At 51.9% G+C, this 20,105-nt stretch overlaps 1 protein-coding gene across 2 annotated transcripts; it reads left to right on the top strand.

Moving 5' to 3' along the window:
* The first annotated feature begins 774 nt into the window (after positions 1-774).
* AMOTL2 (angiomotin like 2) lies at positions 775-19,100 on the top strand. 2 transcript variants are annotated; one of them, XM_059730765.1, is made up of 10 exons: positions 775-859; positions 2,554-3,395; positions 6,081-6,324; positions 9,730-9,874; positions 10,729-10,821; positions 12,824-13,119; positions 13,301-13,593; positions 13,903-14,114; positions 14,778-14,960; positions 16,978-19,100. In XM_059730765.1, exons 2-10 carry the CDS (start codon positions 2,644-2,646, stop codon positions 17,034-17,036), a joined length of 2,277 nt encoding a protein of 758 aa, XP_059586748.1. In that variant the 5' UTR covers positions 775-859; positions 2,554-2,643; the 3' UTR covers positions 17,037-19,100. The 2 variants fall into 2 exon arrangements, with proteins under 2 accessions (XP_059586748.1, XP_059586746.1); XM_059730763.1 differs by having other exon boundaries at positions 14,775-14,960.
* Positions 19,101-20,105: the final 1,005 nt, after the last annotated feature.

The raw sequence follows: 20,105 nt of genomic DNA, 5'->3' as shown, positions 1-20,105 counted from the left end.
CCTCAAGAGCCTGGAGAGGGATCGCCGACACTCCCCCACATCACCCAGGAAGATGGCCATGCCAGTGCCAGCGCCAGCATCCCATTCTTGCTGGGCCTGCATCACCAGCAAGGAGTACTGTGGCGGGCTGGGCTGGACCTTGTGCGCAGATGCCTGACTCTGGACTCCCAAAACAAGTGATCTGCTTGTGGCTTAGTCCTGGCCTAGTGGGCTAGGGTGGCCATCAGAGAGGACAGTCCGGTTATTCTCTGTCCTGTATTGATACGAAACCGGACGCCTGTATGTCTTCTATTTTCTCTTGAAGAGAAAAACAGGACATAAAGGCGTTGGGTGCTGTATCAGTTGACGGAATAGCAGAAAACCAGACTGTCCTCTGTGATGGCCACCCTATGGTGGGCAGAGGTGGCACAACCCGGCCAGGCAGAAGGCAGACCTCCAGACAAGGTGTGCTGGCGGAAAGACCAGGGACAGCTGGCTGGCACCCGGCCGAGCCTCAGCCCAGCGCCAGGCCCTGGAGGCAGAGAGGGAAGGGGAAGAAGAAGGGGAAGAGGAAGAAAGGAACGAAGGAAGGGAAGGGAGCGAGAGAAGGGGAAGGAAGAGGAAGAAGAAGGGAAGGGAAGAGACAGACCCGCACCCGTTGCCCACACCTCGTCCTACACCCGCAGCCAGGCCGAGCCGAGGCCGGTGGGGGCTCCGCGCGCTCCCCCTGGCGGGCCCGGCGGGCGGGGCAGAGCTGGGGGCGGGGCAGAGCTGGGGGCGGGGCCAGGGCCGGGGCCGGGGCGGGGCGGCCGCATTCCGGGCATAGCTGTCGGCTCGGCCGCTCCGCGACGCTCGTCTTGGTCCTGGCTGCGATGCGCGGGTGAGTGCGGCGGGCCGGGGCCGGGGCCGGGGCCGGGGCCGGGGCCGGGCGGCTCGCCCCTCGCCGTGCTTGGAGCCGGAGCGGGGTGGGTGGGTGGGCGGGCAGGCGGGCCAGGCCAGGCCAGGTCAGGTGGGGTCCTCGCCCACCTCCAGGGAAGAGCAGCTTGCAGGGGGAGCTCGGGCGGAGCCGGCTTCGCATGGGACGAGAGGCGGGGTGAGGCCGGGGCCCGGGGCCCTCCGTGTCCGGAGCGCGGGCGCACGTGCAGCGGCCCGTCTCGGCGGGGCTGGTCCGGCTGCCCTTCCTTCTTGCCGGCGAAGGGTCGGGCCGCGGGGGGCGACACGCCGTAGCGCAGCCGAGAGATGCCACATCAGAGACCCGCGTTTGGGAAGGTGTTGTTATTCGCATCCCTCCAGCCGGGCAGTATAAATAGACACATGCTGTTCCCACTCTGCATCCTGGCGCTTTTGAGTCCACTTCTCCTGTTTGCGCACCCGGTGTTGCAATGTTTGCAAACATAGCTGGCGAGGTTTATTCGTTTTGGCGATTAGAGTCTCTGGAGATGGTTCACAAAGTGTCTCGTGGGTGCGTAATGATCTTGAGGTTTGTCAAAGCTTGCATTTAAAAAGGCTAATTTATGGTCCGCATTTGACAAATGCCTCTTATACGAAAGTCCTTGTGTTAGGTGGACTGTAACGTTTGTCCTGTTCTGCTGGTAACGCAGGGACAAGGCGTAGCATGCACTGGCATGCCTCTGGGTCTGCCCAGCACAGCCCGGTTCGGTGCAGGCAAGAGCACGTCTTTCACTGCAGTTAATAAAACCTCTTCCCTGCCTCCGTTATCAATACTTCAGTTTCCCCGAACTGCAGGGTCTGTTATTTAAGGGGATGAATTTGACTCGACCCAGCAGATGGACTGGATTTCTTAGGCAGCAATCCCTGCTTTTCCCTGCCGTGGTTCTCTTTGTTACCTAGCCTTTGTGTGCATGCGTGTGTGCACCTGCAGATAGATGCACCAAATTCAGGTGTTTTGACTAGATTCCCATGAGCACTTCTTTCCAAGGTGGTAAATACAGCTGTACAGACTATTTGCAGTGGACCGCCAGTGCACTGTTTGTGCTTCAAGTCCCAGGGAAAGCCAGTGCGCCAAGGCTCTGTGTAACAATAGGAAGCCAGCGAAGTTCCCCATAGAAGTTCCCTGTTTAGCGACATTCCTCACTCCCCACCCAAGGTCACCTCTTGAGCAAGCTGAGGTCAGGACATTTTGGACAAGATGGGATGTAATGGAGCAACGAGCAGCTGAGTAGAGTGCCGTTCTGTAAGAGAAATGGGTTCCCTTGGAGTTGAACCTGCATGGTTTGGTCTGCGTCCAGCATCCACAAGGCAGGCTGCAGTGCTTAGGACAGGAGCTGAAGCTGAAGTTCCCTAGGGCCTGGTTGTAAATGACCCCCCGCAGAATTAGCTGTGATTCTCTACTGGTCCCAGGGTATGAGCATATAAGCATTGCTCAGAATCCCTCTCCTCCCCATCGTACCTCCCATCGGATGTGACTAAAGGAGAGGCAGTTTCTTTCAGGGCCAGAATGCTGCAGTGGTTTTCTGGAAAAATGCAACTGTCTGAAGATACTCTATGAAAAAAATGTTGCTTCTTGCCTGACTGCAAGAGCTGTCTTCTAATTTTAATTTTCTTCTCTTGCAGGCTCCTTGCAGTGGCCGTTTGCTGCTAGATCCGTGGGACTGTATCATTTCTTCCCACTGGGAGCACTGGTTGCCGATTGACCAGCCAAAGATGAGGACAGCAGAGGATTCCTCTGGGACAGTCCTGCACCGGCTCATCCAGGAGCAGCTGAGATATGGGAACCTTACAGAGAACCGCACGCTGCTGGCGATTCAGCAGCAGGCCCTACGTGGAGGAGGAAGCAGCAGCAGCCCTCGCTCTTCCCTGGAGAGCCTTACACAAGAAGAGAGCCATATGGTGCAGCAGTCTACCCGGCAGGAGCCCCAGGGCCAGGAGCACCACTCCGACCACATCTACCTGGAGAACAACCTGTACCGGCTCTACCAGCCCCAGCACAAAGGCGAGGAGCTGCCCACCTATGAGGAGGCCAAGGCCCACTCCCAGTACTACGCCTCACAGCGAGGGGCACAGCAGGCTGGGGTGGCCAGCTCAGGGGCTTACACCGAGACAGGCCAGCGCAGAGCTTATGCTGCCGACAGCAGCAGCAAGCGCCAGGACGAGTCCCTGAAGGATCTGAAGCATGGTCACGTGAGGTCGCTGAGCGAACGCCTCATGCAGATGTCACTGGAGAGGAATGGAGCCAAGGCCCAGAACCACATGAGTTCCTCCCACAGCTATCCCCAGCTTTCGAGGCACTACCAGCTGTCTGCTCTGAGAGGCCAGCATGCTGAGGGGATGGAGCCACGGGGGCCCCCTCCAGAATACCCCTACATTATGCCCTCCCAGGAGCCCTCGGTCAGCTACCTGGCAGATTCCAGGCCTTGCTCCAGGGATGGCCCAGGGTATCAGCACCCTGAAGTCAGGTAACCAACAGCATGTATATTGCACCTCACCATCTGCAACAGAACAGCATGCACTACCAATTCCTGCGGTCCTGGGGGCAGTTAGTTGCCGTAGCCCTGGAAAAGACGAATAGAAAAAGTGCTGGGTAACTTTCTGCTGAACCACATGGCTCCCAGGAAGTACCTTGGCCGTTGCCTTCCAATGCATTCTCATGCCCAAGGCTTTGTGCATAAGCAGAGAAAGCCAAGCCTTGCAGAATAAGGAGAGGAGGCAGGGACTCTACTGTCTTCTGCTAATTGTGCCAGTCCTCACTTTCCCCCAGTTCTATGGATACTTTCCCAGATCTGGAAGTGCTGGCAAATGTGGAAGGGCAGAGAATTTGGGCATTTACTTTTTATCATGCTTTTAAAGCTACGTGCATCTCAGGTGAGGCTAGAGTAGGGTTACATTTGGCCCACTGTCTCTGAAAATTAAACTGTTCTTAAAAGCCCTTTCCCCTGGTGTTATGAGTGGAATTTCTGGTTGATTTAGGAGCTGGAACTGAATCACGAAATGGCTTAATTTGGAACAGGCTTGTGCAATGATGAAGAGAAAATGAAGTTACCCCCCCTACATGGACAAGTACCAATCCTGCACTGGGAGGGCAGGAGGAGAGTGCAGTTACTGTCTCATAAGTAGCCTGTGGACTGTGGGAGCTGATGACAGTGCTGAGTACAGAATAGCATCAGCTTTCTTGGGGTCAGCCTTGGTTATTACAAGCTTCTAAGCAGCTGTGTGCAGTGCCATTGATACCATGCTGTTGTCCACTTTGCAAACACCAGAGACCAAATCCAGCTTTACTTGCCTCCATTGCAACCTTAGGTCAAATCCTGCTCTCTATTACACCAGGGTAATTCCAGTAAAACCAGTTAAGGTTCCTCTTCTTTTGGCTGCTTCAGTGAAGGGTTGTTAAGAGGTGGTAGGGAAGATGACAAGTGCATCAAGTACCTTAGCAAGCCCCAGCTTGGCATGTCTCACACTTTGCACTGCTAATGATGCAGGACTGCTGTTGTAGTTCTTAGCCTGCGCAAAGCATTGCTCATTTCAGTTTGCTTGGGAGTTTGATCACGTTATAAACGATGTCTGTGGTTACTTAAAATGGGGGAAAGAACAGAGTTACAGGGGAGAAACAAAACCTTAGTTACCCCTTTGAGCTGTTCTGTCCTGTCCCTACTGCCCCCCATTTCGTAGCTGCTTGGTCTCCCAGTGACTTCTTAGCAAGCTGCATAGTTGGGAAAGGTGGAGGAGAGTGCATATGGGTTCCTGCTGCTGGATAAGTCAGAATGAATGCTGGCAGGAAGAGATAGCATCTCCGGCAGGAAATGCTCTCTCTTTGAGGGAACAAAGAGGGGAGGGGGTCACAAGCAGAAAGGAAAATGTATTTATTCTTTTTTGCTACCAAATCATCTCACAAGAATGCAGACCCACGTTTAAATAAGCCTCCCCAGACCAGACCTTGGTTAAATCCGGTACAGCTCCCATCCCATGCAGCAGCCATATTAAATTCTGGGAATTCTAAGCTGACACCAAGGACAGTGTCTGGGAGCTCAGGGCAGTTGCTTTGTGTGTTGATGGGGGAGGTGTGGGAGACCTATGCCTGCATTTAATATGTTTAGCATGCTCTTCTGACACAAACTAGGTAAGGTAAAAAGTATATTAGTTGCATACAGGGTGGGCCTGCTGATCAGGAATCGCCTTAGGGGGAAGCAAACATCCTTAACTTCTTGGAGTTCACCAGAAGAGTGGGGCAGTGCTGTGGAGATTTAAAGATTTGTCACTGCTTACCTTTGGCAGATAAGTTCCTCTCTCTGAGTGCTGGGATGGGGCTGGGTGGTACAAGGTCTCTCTTTAAACGTGGGTTAGAAATAAGGGGTAACACTTTTTTTTTTTTTTTAAACTACTGAAGTGACTTGAGCACTCAAGTCCCATTTTCAAAAACAACTTAGACATTTAGAGGACCAGTTGGTGGTGAAAATCAATAGGATTTGGGCTCTTAAGACCATATTGAAAAGTATTTCGGTGCCTGGTTTGCCTGCTAGGGGTCATCTGCATCTGGGTGCTTAAATACTATTAATTATCTGGACCTTTGGCAAATGGGACTTATTCACCCTAATTTGTTCAAGTGCTTTCGAAAACTTTCCCCAGGTTCTTTTACAGGAGAGTGAATTGTAAGGGTGTCATTTACAGAAAGGTTCAGGTGGGGTTTTTAAGAGATCTCAGCAGATCTCTACCTGACATCAGCTCCCGTTGAAGCAGTTTTACCAGAGGGCAGAGTTGGTCTGGCCTGTTTTGAAAATCCTGCGCACTCTCTCTCTCTGTCAGATATGCTAAGGGCTGCTGTGCCTGACCCCTGCTTGAAAGACGCATCAGGAGCTCTTTAAAGATTCCGCTGGGGCATTCTGCAGTGACTCTCCTGCAGAGTATTTTCAGTGTTCCAGTGCCAGCTTTTGTCCTCACATGCCTGTGTGCAGAGGTATCCTCTGCAGCTCTGACTGCCTTCCATCCAAGGGCAGCACCAGGGCCTTAAAACATTTCTGGGGGTCAGTGGAGCTATAGCTGTGCAGCTCTTCACCCTCCATCCCTTCATTGAAAGTGCACACAGTGTGTGACGAGCAGTGTCAACAGGCCTGTGTATTCACCATTTTTAAAAAAAAAATATTTTCCAGGGTGATGCAGGCCCACCTGCCCCAGGCTTTCCTGCCACAGCAGGCTTCGCTGTGCCATAGTCCACTGGGGTCTCTCACTCCAGTTGGGATGGAGGCCTTGATGACAGCCCAAGCTGCTTCTGCTAGTAGCCACTTGGCCCAGATGGAGACTGTGCTGAGAGAGAATGAGAAGCTGCTGAGAGAGAATGAGAAGCTACGGAGGGAGCTTGAGAGCTACAGCGAGAAAGCAAGCCGCATCCAGAAGGTAAATGAACAGAGCTAGCATTGCCAGGGTCTTGCCAGTGGTATGCTCTGCCAAAGCCCTTGTTGCAAAGCAGTGGGCAGGCTAAGACCCCTGGGCAGTTGGATTGCCAGTAGGGCTCAGCATGCATTTCACCACTAAATGGTGATTGAAACATGTCTTAGAAAGGGGGCATCAGTGCTTTTATCAGAGAACAGCAGGGTCCAATGGGCAGGCAGGCTTTGTTCAGGACAAGGCAGGCCTGTGGTCCTTTAGCAGAAGGATGGTTTTCTGCTAACACTGAACAAAGAGCTCTGTTATCTCCTGAAGCTGCCTTTTGTGTGTCAAGCCAGAGCTTTTGCCTAGAACCATGGCCAGGCCCCTCCTGCCTGCCTGGCTGTTACAGACTGAAAGAGATATGATGTACCTGGCATCATACTTTATACCAGGACTGAGGACGCTGACAGTTATGCAGGAAGGGGATCCATGAAAGTGGATAGAAAGGAGTCCCCTGGGGACAGGATAGAAAGGCTTTAACAGTGCTCTGGAGGAAGTTGGTTCAGCTCCTGCCTACATTGTACCTGGTTCTACCAGGCCTTCTGGTTTCCTTGGCTCTACACTCAACCAGTCATCAGTGAAATGGGAAGGAGCTGCACTCTCCATCCTCCTCCTGAGAAACCAGATATGGTGGGGACAGGGAAGAAATGATGCTGCTTACATTTGGAATCACTCTGAGTTTTTCTTGGACCCTTCAACCTTGTCCATTGCTCACCCAGCTGGACAACCCCAGAGGAGCCAGGAGGAGTGGAGTTTTCAATAGAGCTCAACTCTGCCCTAGCCCTGTTCCCACTGAAGGCAGTGGTAAAGCTCCCATTGCCTTCACTGAGACCTGAGCCAGGGGCCACCTCTCAGTGCAACAGCCTGGGGGTCTCAGAGTAGTTGTCAGCACCCACATACTGTCCCCACATGCACATGGATCCCAGCAGCACCAGGTACAGGTGGCTACATGGGATTTCCCAATCCCTGCTCCATCCCAAGGGGACAATCCGGCATTGTGCAATATCTCTGGTGGGGATAGCAGTTGAGCTCCTGGCTGTTGCCACCTAATGAAGGTTCGTTAGGGACAGGGCACCTCAGATTTCTCTCCAGGATGACAGACCAGGCACCGCCTCCTGTGTTTGGGACATGTGTTTCTGGGTTATAAGGGAGATGTTTTCACTGGATGCTGTTGAAAGCAGGTGCAGTTCCACTGGGAAAAGTGTCTGTGTAAGATGAGGCCCAGGGAAAAGAAAAATCCCTTCAGAGTCCCAGCTTCCTTGCTTCTCTTTAAAGGCACTTTTTGGCTGGTTTTTGGTTTTGATTTTTGTCTGGAGAAGGACCAAACAGCTGTTGAGAAAATTCCTCCCCTCTAATTTTTTAATCTCTCCCCCTGTCACTTGCTTTCTCCCTCCTTCTCCCACCCCTCTAAACAGCTGTGGTTCAGAAGCACACAACACAACAGGTCCTCAGCTGAGGCAGTTGTTGAATGGATAAAAAAAGAGTCCATTCACCATCTCTATTAACAGTTGGGCCCTCTCTCTGCCTGTCCCTCCCTCTTGGGGTCTCTGCTGGGCTGCCACAGAAAGGCCTTTGTGCAGAGGCACACAAGGGGAGGCCTGTTCCAGCCCAGCCTCAGCCAAGGGGAAGTCGCTCCTTGCAGAACAAATGGGCAGTTGGGAGGGCTTCTGACAACAGGAGAGGCACGTGCCAGGGCTGCAGAGGTGGGGAGGCAGGGAGCATATGCCAGGACTGGGGTGGGGGGGAGAGTTGAAAGTGAGTCCTGGGTCAGGAGAGCAAGAGACCACCTGTGCGGGACAGAATTGAGGCCATTGGTGGTGGGGACAAACTGGGACACCCTTCATAAAGCACACGCTTACCCACATGGATCCCTCGACCCGGCTCCATCCCTGGATCCATTCAAATTACAGGGATAAGAGCCAGGGGTGTAGGTTGTAGCCACGTTGGTCTAAGGACGTAGGCAGACAAGGTTCTTTGGGTAAATCTGATATCTTTTATTAGACCAACCCAAATAGTTGGAAAAAATTCTTCTTTGCAAGCTTTTGGGCACAGACACCCTTCGTCAGGCTGAGGAAGCATCTGCAGTTGGCCTGTGCTCTTCCTGGATGGGGAAGAAGAGCCTGAATTTTCCATGAGACAAGTGCAGGCATAGACCAGGGCTATGCTGCAACTTTCTGCCAGCATCGCTCTCAGGCGGGGTGTGAAGAGGAGTGGCCTCTGACCAACACCTATGCCGGCAGAAGCCCCTGGTACAGATGCAATTAAGCCAACAAAAATGCACTCTTACTGGTCTAGCTTGTTTCACCTGTAAAGGGCAGTTTTACTAGATCACTGCAAAGCACGTCTTGCCCAGCATAGGTGCAGATATGCCAGGAATGCTTTGCTGCTACAATATTCCAGTATTTCTCTGTGGGTAAAGTGCTCCAAAAGCATCCCCACTCCCATTCTGGGGCCAAGCCCATGGCTAGAAAGAGGTGAGACTGTACCAGGAGCCTTTATTACTGTGATTCAACCCAGCCTAGGGCACCTTCACTTATCCATCTCTGTGTGAAACATCTCACCCAGGAAAATATGAGGATTTTTCAGCACTTTTCAGTTATCCCTGTGGGACAGAGCAGAGCAATTCCTTGACCTGAGATGGTCTTGGAGGGGCTTCCTCACAGGAGAGAAAGGGGAAAATGCTTCTCTGGGGCAAGCCAGCAAGTTGAGGAATGGAGGAAAAACCAATCTGAATCTTTGGGAGTTTTATTGTGCCTGGTGCTTTTTAAGAGGTACCATCTAAATTAACCCCCCCCCCCAAAAAAAAACAAAAACAAAAACAAGGTCTGAAGTCCCAAAATAGTGTCATGATTTTGGTGAGCATTCTGGTGGCAAGTAGAAGAATAAGTGCATGATGGGTAAGCAGGTTATTGTAGACACTAAGGACAGCTAGCCAAGTGTTTTGTGGGTGGCATCTCTCAGCTTGGGTTGCGCTTGGGGTTTTCTGTGAGGTGGAGAGAAAGTCTTTGTTATTACTTTATTTAAGTGTAAGTAGCAATTACAAACAAGGAACACTGGCTCAGGGCAGGCAGCAAGTACAGGCAGGCAGCACACAGCCTTCACTATTTGCTGTCTGTCTGCCAGCATGCACTTCACTCCTGACCCACATCTATGAGGAGAAGGGTGACACCATTTCACCAAACTCGTCTCCCACCACCAAGCTCCAACCCAGGTCTTGATGACTTAAAAGACCAATTTACTAATCCTCAGCAGCCCCAGTGTGTTGCAGTGCACATCACACTGCAGACATGGTGGTGACCTGCTGTCCTCTTCCCCTTTTATGCCTCATACCATGAATATCTAATGTCACTCAATTGTTTCCCTCTTCCTTAGCTGGAGACAGAGATTCAGCGGATCTCGGAGGACTATGAGAACCTGATGAAGGCTTCTTCCAAGCGAGAAGCATTGGAGAAAACCATGAGGAACAAGAAGGATGGGGAGATGCGTCGGCTTCAAGATTTCAACCGGGATCTGAAAGGTAGGATGCTGGGGCAGCCTCAAACAGGGAAGAGGGAGCAGGGAATTTCTGGGGCCTGCTTCTTTTTAGACTGTCTTTCATACCAAGAGAAGATAATCATTATAATCAGGCCTTGGTCTGGGCTGAGGTTACCCGCATCGCTGCTCCCTCTGCATCCCAGATAACACCCAAACAACCATTTGTCCCTAGTATGTTCAGTGCATGGCCCCATATGTGGTCCTACAAGGTCACACATGTCAAGGTCACATGTGCTTCTGCCCAAGAAGCATCAGCCAATACCTACTTCTCTCTGACTGGAGAGAGTCACCTGTCATGACCAAGTCCCCCAGCAAAGTCTGTCTCCTGACATAGGATCATAGGAAAGTAGGGCTGGAAGAGGGACCTCATAAGCTTATCTAGTCCAGCCTCCTGCTCAAGGCAGGAGCATCTCTGCCTAAACCATCCCAGCCACGTGTCTGTCCAGCCTGCTCTTGAAAGTTTCCAAGGATGGAGATTCTACAGTTTCTCTGGACAGCCTGTTTCAATGTTTGACCAGCCTTGCAGTCAGAAAGCTCCTCCTAATCTCCAACCTAAATTTCTCCTGCTACAGCTGGAGGCCATTGCCCTGTCCCCTACAGCTACAAAGAAAAGCTCATCCCCATCATCTCTGTAATCAGCCTTCAGGTATTTGAAGACTGTTATCAAATCCCCTGTCTTCTCTTCTCTAGGCTAAATTGTTTCCTGGTAGATCAGTTTGTGGAACGCGTTGTGAGATGAATTCGTAATAATACTGGTTTCTTCCAGGAACCAGGCTGCTCCCCATTAAGCAAACTCTGAAAATATGTCTGAGTCTTTTTTTTTTTTATTGAAAACAGAACGATTGGAATCTGCAAACAAACAGCTGGCCAGCAAGAACCAGGAGAACCAAGAAGGCAACCAAGGGACTGTCGCAAAACTCCTGGCGCAAAGTGAGTGCCCACTCCATGCCCAAACCTCATGGATGTGGCTTGCAGAACTGTCTGGTTGTGCCTTTCTTGCTCTCTCTATCACGAGCCCTTTGCTGTAAATCTTTCCAGTAGATAAGGGCATGTTGGCACATTTTTCACAGAGGGTTTGTTGGGAGGGAGGGTAAGGTCCCTTTAAGATAGAAGAGGAGGCGGATCCTCTCTTGGAAGCTTTTTGCCATTCCCCAGGGAGAGCTAAAGCTGTTCTTGGCACTTAAACGAGAGCCATTAATCACAACAGCCATCGGTGTGACCTGGATTCCTAGCATTCCAGAGGCTGTTCCGGCTGTTCCAGCTCAGCTCACACTCCCTCCACTCACAGTCCCAGGCCGAGGTTTTCTCCCTTTCTGTACTTTTGCTTTTTTTTTTTTTTTTAAAAGGAGAAAACTTTTTTTGCTGGAGGCTGGGAATGAGCCAGGTGCTCTCTTCTTGGCTCATGTGGGCTCCCATGAGCAGCAGCAGGATGTCCACCATGCCCAAAAGAAGAAAAAAGGGGGCACAGCCATGCGATTCCCCTTACCACCTGCCTTAGCCCCTCAGTCTCAGGCCTGGCTGCATGTAGAACATAACTGTTTAATGCAATTGTAGAATTTGCAATTCAGTTTGGAAAGAAAGGCAGAGGGAACACTACATAGTTTTAACCAGTGGTCTTGTTCTTTCATTTCGGAGCATGTACTGCTTCATGACCATGGAGGCACCCTCTGAGAGTTCCCTGTCACCCTATTTGACTGGGCAGGGGGAAGGGAGTTGTCACTTAAAACCTACTGGCTGTAGGCTGAATCCACAATTGGTGTAAAGCAAGGAAACTCCTTTGAAGTCAGTGGCACAGCAGTTTCCACTGATAACCAGATAAGAGGGGTGTGGAATGGACCAGGGCTTTGGGCAGATAATGCTGGCTTCTTGCACAGAGCTTCAGTCTTGCCTACCATGAACTTAGGATTCATAGGATTCCTAGATGTTAGGGTCGGAAGGGACCTCAATAGATCATCGAGTCCGACCCCCTGCATAAGCAGGAAAGAGTGCTGGGTCTAGATGACCCCAGCTAGATACTCGTCTAACCTCCTCTTGAAGACCCCCAGGGTAGGGGAGAGCACCACCTCCCTTGGGAGCCCGTTCCAGACCTTGGCCACTCAAACTGTGAAGAAGTTCTTCCTGATGTCCAGTCTAAATCTGCTCTCTGCTAGCTTGTGGCCATTGTTTCTTGTAACCCCCGGGGGCACCTTGGTGAATAAATCCTCACCAATTCCCTTCTGTGCCCCCGTGATGAACTTATAGGCAGCCACAAGGTCGCCTCTCAACCTTCTCTTGCGGAGGCTGAAAAGGTCCAGTTTCTCTAGTCTCTCCTCGTAGGGAGAGACTTGTTCCTCTACCTGCCCACCCAGCTCTCCCAAGACTTTTATAGGGAAGCAGTATCATTGGCTTAATTTTACAGGCAGGGAGCTTGAGGCACAGAGCAGGAGAATGACTTGGTCAGTGGCAGAACAGGAAATAGCATCCAGTCTCCAAAATCCCAGGGGTGCAGCCCCTGCTGTGTGAGCTGAGGGGTGAGCCCTGAGAATATTTCCCAAGGCATTTGGTGACAGGGCCATTTCAATTCTTGGCCCCAGGGGGTAGCCAGGTGGCAGATGGAGTTGAGGAGAGGCCCTGGGACCAGAATAGTAGTGGTGTCAGAATGAAAGGAAGGCACAGTATGGCAGGGAACAACCCTTGTGGGTAAAGCCTGTTGGACCCCCTCATATCTGGTGTCTGTCTGAGAGAGCCTGAGGAGCCTCTTGGTCTTCGTGGGTGGGGCAGAAGACACTTCCCTCAGTCTGTATCTGGACTAGTGCACTAGCAGGACAGCTCTGAGGCAGCATCTGCCAGTCACACGCTGGGAGGAAATTGGGGCAACTGGGAGTATGTGCCTTTCTCTCAGCCTTACCACTGCACTCAGCCTTAACACAGTTGCTTCTGGTGCCTTTTCCAGACTACGAGCACCAGCAGGAGAAGGAGAAGCTGGAGCGGGAGATTTTGCTGCTGCGCAGCGCCAATGAGGACCAGCGCCGGCGGGCAGAGCTGCTGGAGCAAGCGCTGAGCAATGCTCAGGCACGAGCTGCCAAGACCGAGGATGAGCTGAGGAAGAAGAGGGCATATGTGGAGAAGGTGGAGAGGCTGCAGCAGGCCTTGGGCCAGCTCCAGGCTGCCTGTGAGAAGCGGGAGCAGCTGGAACTGCGTCTCCGCACCCGCCTGGAGCAGGAGCTGAAGATGCTGCGGGCTCAGCAGGTGAGGAAGGGAACTTATGGAGGGTAGGGCATGGGAGCAGGGGCAGTTCCAGATGCTTGAGGAAGAAGGTAATAAAGAATGTACAGTGTCTCGTTGTTCAAGAGCCTGCTAGTCAGGCCCATGGGCCCCTTCTTCATGAGGCAGTCTCACACCATGCATGGGTTTTTCTTTGCCAATGCAGAGGCAAGTGGGAGCCACAAGTGGAGGATCCCCTGAGCTGAGTGCCCAGGTGCTCTCGGAGCAGGTGAGGGAGAAGGAGGAGAAGATCCTAGCCCTGGAGGCAGACATGACCAAGTGGGAGCAGAAGTACCTGGAGGAGTGCACCATGAGGCAGTTTGCCATGGACGCTGCTGCCACTGCTGCTGCGCAGCGGGACACCACAATCATCAACCACTCCCCGCGCCACTCCCCCAACAACAGCTTTGACGAGGATCTCTTGTTGGCCAACCACAAGCACCAAGAGATGGAGAACAGGTATGCCTAGCCTTGCGTTTCACAGGGCCCATTTTCCATTCACTTTCCATTATGGTCAGCCTTTGATTGGACAATTAACACAATTTCTCATGGAGCATTTCGAACTTGGCCTCTCGCTGGGTCGCTAGCCATCATGGAAACCAGGCATCTTTGCCAGGGGCATTGACTAAGGTCTAATGTTGAGGATGAAGGATGCTTCAGGTACAAAATGACTGAAACCTTGTCCATGCCTTCTGCAGACTCCTTCAGCCAGATCTCTGGCTGCTGATTGCTCCATCTCACCTGGCACATTGCTTTTGTGTCCTCCAGGTTAAAAGCCCTTCATGCCCAAATCCTGGAGAAGGATGCAGTCATCAAAGTCCTGCAGCAGCGCTCAAGAAAGGACCCCAGCAAGGCTCTGCAGGGCGCCCTGAGGCCAGCCAAATCTGTGCCATCCATCTTTGCGGCCTCTGGAGCCCAGTGCTGGCAAGGCAATACTCACAGTGAGCGGCTGAATGAAACTACTTCCAGAGGGAGTCCAGGTGAGTGGAGCGTCTTGCCTGTGCTGAGGGGATTCTGCAGCTGAGGCATTCCTGGCAAGCTCACCCCTCTGATCAGTATTAAAGCCCTGCCTGAGAGCTCCTTTGGTCTGCGGCACTTCCTAAAATGCTTCCATTCTGTGGCATTCGTTTCCCCCACACCAGGATGTTTCCTAGTCAGAGGGGGCTCTGGGTAGCAAGCAGCTTGAGTGCAACATCCCTCAGGCAGAGTGAGGGCAGCAGCTTGGAACACCAGACATAACGGCAACTGTCAGATTGGCCGGCGGCACAGACTCATGAGGGTTGGAAGGGACCTCAGGAGTTCACATGTAGTCCAACCCCCTTCTCAAAGCAGGACCAGCCCCAACTAGATCATCCCAGCCAAGGCTTTGTCTAGCCGGTTCTTAAAAACCTCCATGGATGGAGATTCCACAACCTACCTGTTTCAGTACGTCACCACCCTCCTAGTGAGAGAGATTTTCATAATATCCAACCTCAACTTCCCATGCTACAACTTCAGACCATTGCCCCTCGTTCTGTCATCTGCCACCACTGAGAACAGGGGTGCCCTGCTAGTGCCACTTGACCTAGGAAAAGCCCAGATCCAGCAAAGCTCGTTTAAACCTTTTCCAACTGAAGGTGTCAGCTTTGTTTCTCCTTCAGCAGGCAAGGCTCCCATGGAAGAGACGCCTGCCCCGCCTCCCTGCGGCCCTCTCCCCTTCCACCCCAAGCATGGCAGCAAAGATGGGAGCACACAGACAGATGGTGTGTCGGAGAGCAGCCTGGGCACTCAGGGCGATGGGCCCGAACCCCAGCGCGACGGCAGCAACTGTGCAGCCAACTCATTGGGTAAGTCCCGCCTTCTGTGTTTGCCCTCTCCCTCAGTCCCCACCGGACAGAGCTGGGGCCATTGTTCACTCTGTGTACAGATCTGAGTACAGGCTTCCTGTGAGGTGGGAAATCCAGAAACTTCCCTTCCCTCTGCCCTGAGTGCTGTCCAAGCTCAGCATAGCTGTGAGGAGAGCATGGGAGTGGGGTACTCCAGCCTGTTGGCCAGGGTGCAGCCCCTGCTGTGGTAGGGGCTAACTGTGGGCACGAGACACATTGGGCATAGTAGACTGGGAGCATCTTGACTGGAAAAAAGGGTGGGAAGAGATGAGAGAGAAAGGAAAGGAGGGGTAAAGAAGGAAGGGAATATCTCTGAGACATTCTCTTTATTCCTTATGGCAATGGTCCCCAACCTTTTTATAGTGAAGATCACTTTTTGGAACGAAAGGCCACCCCAGGATCTACCGTGCCTCCCACCCACTGCCCCGCCTCATGCCCCATGCGCCCCTGGACTGTGGAGTGTCCCAGACCTGGCTGGGACAGGGCCTGATCCCACTTCAGTGCTGTGGCTGCATTGAGCTGCACTCACTTGGCAGCCAGAGGAACGTGGCATTGGGCCCTGGTTCAGCTGGCTCTTCTTCACAGTCCAGAGGCACGTGTGGGGCGTGCTCCTGCCGCTGGGCACAGCCCAGCAAAGGCCTTGGGGGGCCCATGCCCCCCCACCTGTGGTCAGGACGAGGCAGGTGCTGCTGCAGACTGTCCACTGCACCCTGAGCACAAGTGGGGGTGGGAGCGTGGGCCCCCAGGGCCTCCACCGGGCTGTGCCCAGCAGTGGGAGTCCCCCCACACACCCCTGGACGACCAGATCTTCCCAGACCCGGCTGGGCCAGGGCCGCCCCCACGCGAGTCCCTGCTGCTGAGCTGAGCCATGCCCACATGTAACCAGCTGCAGCAGGACTCGAGGCGCATCGGCAGCAGCCTCTGCCACCTCCGCCCCCACAGAGGTGGGGAGGGAGTCTCCCATGTCCGTGGAGGAGCCTCCTCAGGCTACAATCCTCCCACCACCTGGCCAGGTCCACTTACTTTTCCCTGCTCCTGGCTGGGCCGCACGGTCAGCCACTCACCGTGGGGGCCTCTATCTGGCCCCCACCTCCTCTCTCCCCCACAGATTGACCTGCTGGGGCTGGGGGCAGTGGGTGTGCACGTGTATGCACGCCCAGCTTTCCCCCCAACCCAGGATCTACCATCAGGCTCTGGGATCTACCTGTAGATTAGGATTCCCAGGCTGGTGACCACTGCCTTATGGCTTCATTCTGGGGCCAGAGACCTGAAGGAAACCCAGCTTGTCAGATGCATGGCAGGCTAATACCTGCCTCCCTTTGGCAGGAGAATCAGGCTTTTACCCTAAAGGTGTTTGGAGGATGGAGTCTGCAAGGCTGCGTCCCCCAACTATTTGCTCATAGTTCTTCTTGTGCTGAAGAATCCCCCAGCACCTCTCCCTCACCGCCTCTCCCCAGGCCCTTCAACCAGTTGAAAGAGACGAGGAGAGGAGGAGACCAGTTGAGAGAGACCAGGAAAGGTCTCTCTGCCTTTGGCAGCTTGAGAGGCCAGGGCCTGGTGAGATGAATAGAGGGAGCTGGGTTTCATCTGATGTCCCATTTGGTTAGAATTAAGGCCCAGTGCAGATGATGATGTTTCTGCATGGGCTGTAGAAGTGCTGGCTGCCAGGAGAGAGCTCTGTAGTGTAGATGAGCTTTACAGAAGCAGCTAGTGATTTCCAAATGGGCCTGATTTTCCAACAGTAATTCCTCTGAACTCTGAAATACAGGTCCCATGATGGTTTCTCAAATGGGTCCTGCATATCGCTCATCACTTATGTAGGACCTGGGTCTCTCACCTCATTTTGATTCCTTTTCAAGTTGGGCTCAGCTGCAAAGTTTGTCTTTGCGTTTCTGTAGTGTGCACAAGGGCCCCATTGTGCTGGCATCAGGTCAAGGTGCCACAGGGTATTTACAGTCCCAACTTTGTTTTCTTGCAGAGACCTTCGCTGCTGCCAGAACCCTTGACCTGTCGGACATGGTAGAAATTTTGATTTAAGGGAGGGCAGGTTCTGGCCACCGTCCTCTCTGCCCCTGCAGGCCACGTTGGCCATGTCGGAGGAAAGCATCTGTTGGTGCAAGTGCCCTTCAGTTACTGGGAGTCTTGGCTGGGACTTGTTCTCCCTTGATGGTTTTGTGGTGAGTTCATGGATAGAGGAGGCTGGGGGAGGGTATGCAAGAGAGATCACAGCAAGTCCGTGAGCCAAGGGCTGGGAGCAAAGCCGCAGCTGGTGTCCATGTTCATCTGTGCATGCTGCTTACTTCCCATCGTGGCAGAGCCGGATCTCACCTGCCCCTTGGAAGGAAGAGCCTGCTAGAGTGCTGGGCAGTGCTGCTGAAGCTTTTGGCTTGGGAAAGACTATTCCAAGCTTCCCTTGCCCTTGGAAATCCCCAGGAAACGAGAAAAGAGAAGCTGAAAGTGAAGAGGTACGGAGCTCTCCTCTGCCTCTGAGCTGTGGATGGCAGAGGAGGATGGCATGCTGTGGATGGCTAGAAACTGGTACTAGAAGGACTGGTTTTGTTGGACATGCTGGTGGCACCTGCTCCACACTTTGAAGCTACCAGGAATAAGGAGCATTTGAATTCTGCTGGTGTAGATGGAATTCCTGCTCGTCATCTTATCCCCCGCTTTCCCCTTCACTTCTCTTGAAGAGGACTGGAAATTGCTGTGGGTGAGGGGGATGTGAGAGTTAGCATCCTAGAGGCATTTGGCATTTTCCTAAGGAGATTGTTCAGTAGCTGGGGGGAGATGGGGAGGCAGCGCAGGGTGTGTGTCATTGGGAAGTGTGTGAGGAAGGGGATGTTCTCTGTAAATAACTCCTTGTCTTGTACAATAGAAGCAAGCCCTGTATCTATCATTTCAGTTCCCTTGTTCCATCTCTCCCCTTCTCTTTTGCTTCTCCCTCATCTGTCTTCCATCCAGGCCTCCAGTGCTATGCTGTTCCTTTTCCTCCATTTCATGTCCTGTTTGTCTCTGAAGCTGTGTATCTGTCCATTGGACTCCTTTGGCTGTCCTTATTTCCTTTGGGGCGCTTTCCCATGGTTCCTTCAGCTGGAATTTCCCCTCTGTTTGTTTGAATACTCACCCTGAGCCAAGTGTCTCTGAGCATGCATGGATGTTTTTAAGCTCAGGAGCCACTCTTGTGGGCAGAGGGAAGCAGAAAGCAGCTCCTCGAGTCCCAGTAGCTCCATCAAAGTCAGTGGGGCTGTGTCAGGTGTTCCCAGGGCAAGCTGCTGCAGACCCTTTCCTGGGTGTTCAGTGCTTGTACACGGCTTGAGGAATGTTCACATGACTGCAAGTGGGCACTGCTCCAGAGGGTCAGGGATGGTAAGAGGGAGTCTTTGGCAATACCAGAAGCAATGTGTTGTGTTTCAGCTCTTCTGTTTGTATCTGCAAAGGGAGGGAGAAGAACAGTGTTTATCTAAAAACACAGACAAGGGGAATGAAGGCAGATCTGATTGCAATCGGAGAGGAAAAACGGCTCAGAGTCCGGTGTGGGAGTCCAGTCCCCCTTTCTTGGATCCCTCCCAAGATATACTTGCCTATCACCATTCACAATCCTCATGCCCGCCCTTGTCTACTGACAGCTGGCTTCTGACAGTAGCCAATTTGGATTTTAATGAGTGTTCTCAATCCATTAGACTCGGAAGCTTTCCACCCTTGGCCTTCATATAATTTTTTTTTTTCTTTCTTCTTTAAACATCTGCATTTGCTGGACAACTGCACTTTTTTTATATATATTTCTCTCCTAGACATGTAACAAATGCATTTGGTTCGCATGCATTGTTTACAACAAGGAAAACAAAACAAAAAATATGAAAGAGAAAAAAAACAACTTAATATATTTTATATTGATATTGGTATTTCTTTTTAAGTATTTTTTTCGTGCTGTGAACTTTTTTTTTTCTGCCAAAGACAATGAGGTTTTGTTTGTGCGTTTTAAGTTATCTTAAGTATTTAAATGTAAACCTGGCTGTTTTGTTATGCCACCCTATACCGAGATTGCTGTAGCATTCCACTTGGTATAACAGTATTTTAATAAAAAAAATAAATATTGACAAAGGCGTAGTGTTCTCTCACACCATACCGCACGCAAGAGAAGCTGGGGTTGTAAGCAAGTAGGCTGTCTGCATTTCTGCACCTGAGAGAGAATTCCCAAATGTCCAAAGTGATTTAGGAGCCTGCATGCTAAATCTCACTGCTAGAGTCACATTCCTAAAGGAATGAGTCTAGGAAGTGCAGAATAATCTCTGTAGCTCTGGGTATTTTGCTCCCCCATGCACAAAAAGCCAGCAAGGACCCTGAAAGACCCAGGATTAATATGCAAAAATACAGCAAAAAAAACAATGGAGAGCATGACATGGGCCCCCCGGCAACCCACTCCACCAATTCTGCCTGGGTCTGCCTCGCTTAACAAGCAGACTTTGGGAATTGTAAAGGTGCAGGCATGGGGAAATAAGGCGCAGGTAAAAGAGGTGCATGTACCAGCCACTTGTGAAACGAGCACGTTTTGTTTTCCAAGTCCCACGTACAAACCACTGGCTTGGGAGCTGGCTGCTACCTACCTGCCCATCAGTATTTCCGTTATGTGGCATAAGTACATTCTTGGGTGCACAAAAACTCAGAAGACAGGCCCTGATTCAGGATAGCATGGACACATACATAGCCCGGTTAAAGTCAATAGGACGACTCACAGGCCTAAAGCTATGCTGAAGTGCACATCTGAAGTGCGGCCAAAGTGCTGCAGCAAGTAGGATTCTTTTGTGATGAATTTAAATGATCTTCTGTGCCCCAGGAATGCAGGGGATGGGGTAAGGGGTGTAGGTTGTACCTGTGTTGGCCTAAGGACATAGGCAGACAAGGTTCTTTGGGTAAATCCAATATCTTTTGTTAGACCAGCTGAATAGTTGGGATGTCGGAGATAAGATAAATGTGTGCCCAGACACCAAATTGCTCCAGATGAGCTGCAGGTGGTTTCCCCACAGAGTAAATTGGATTATATCTGTGCTGAAGCTCCAGTTTGGGGGCAGGGAAAGGCCTGTCTGATTGATTGATTCTATTTTATTC

The sequence above is a fragment of the Alligator mississippiensis genome, chromosome 7, assembly GCF_030867095.1.
Source record: "Alligator mississippiensis isolate rAllMis1 chromosome 7, rAllMis1, whole genome shotgun sequence".
Classification (NCBI taxonomy): Eukaryota; Metazoa; Chordata; order Crocodylia; family Alligatoridae; genus Alligator; species Alligator mississippiensis.
Note: the sequence above shows the minus strand (reverse complement) of the source record. Positions and strands in the feature narration are given on the sequence as shown.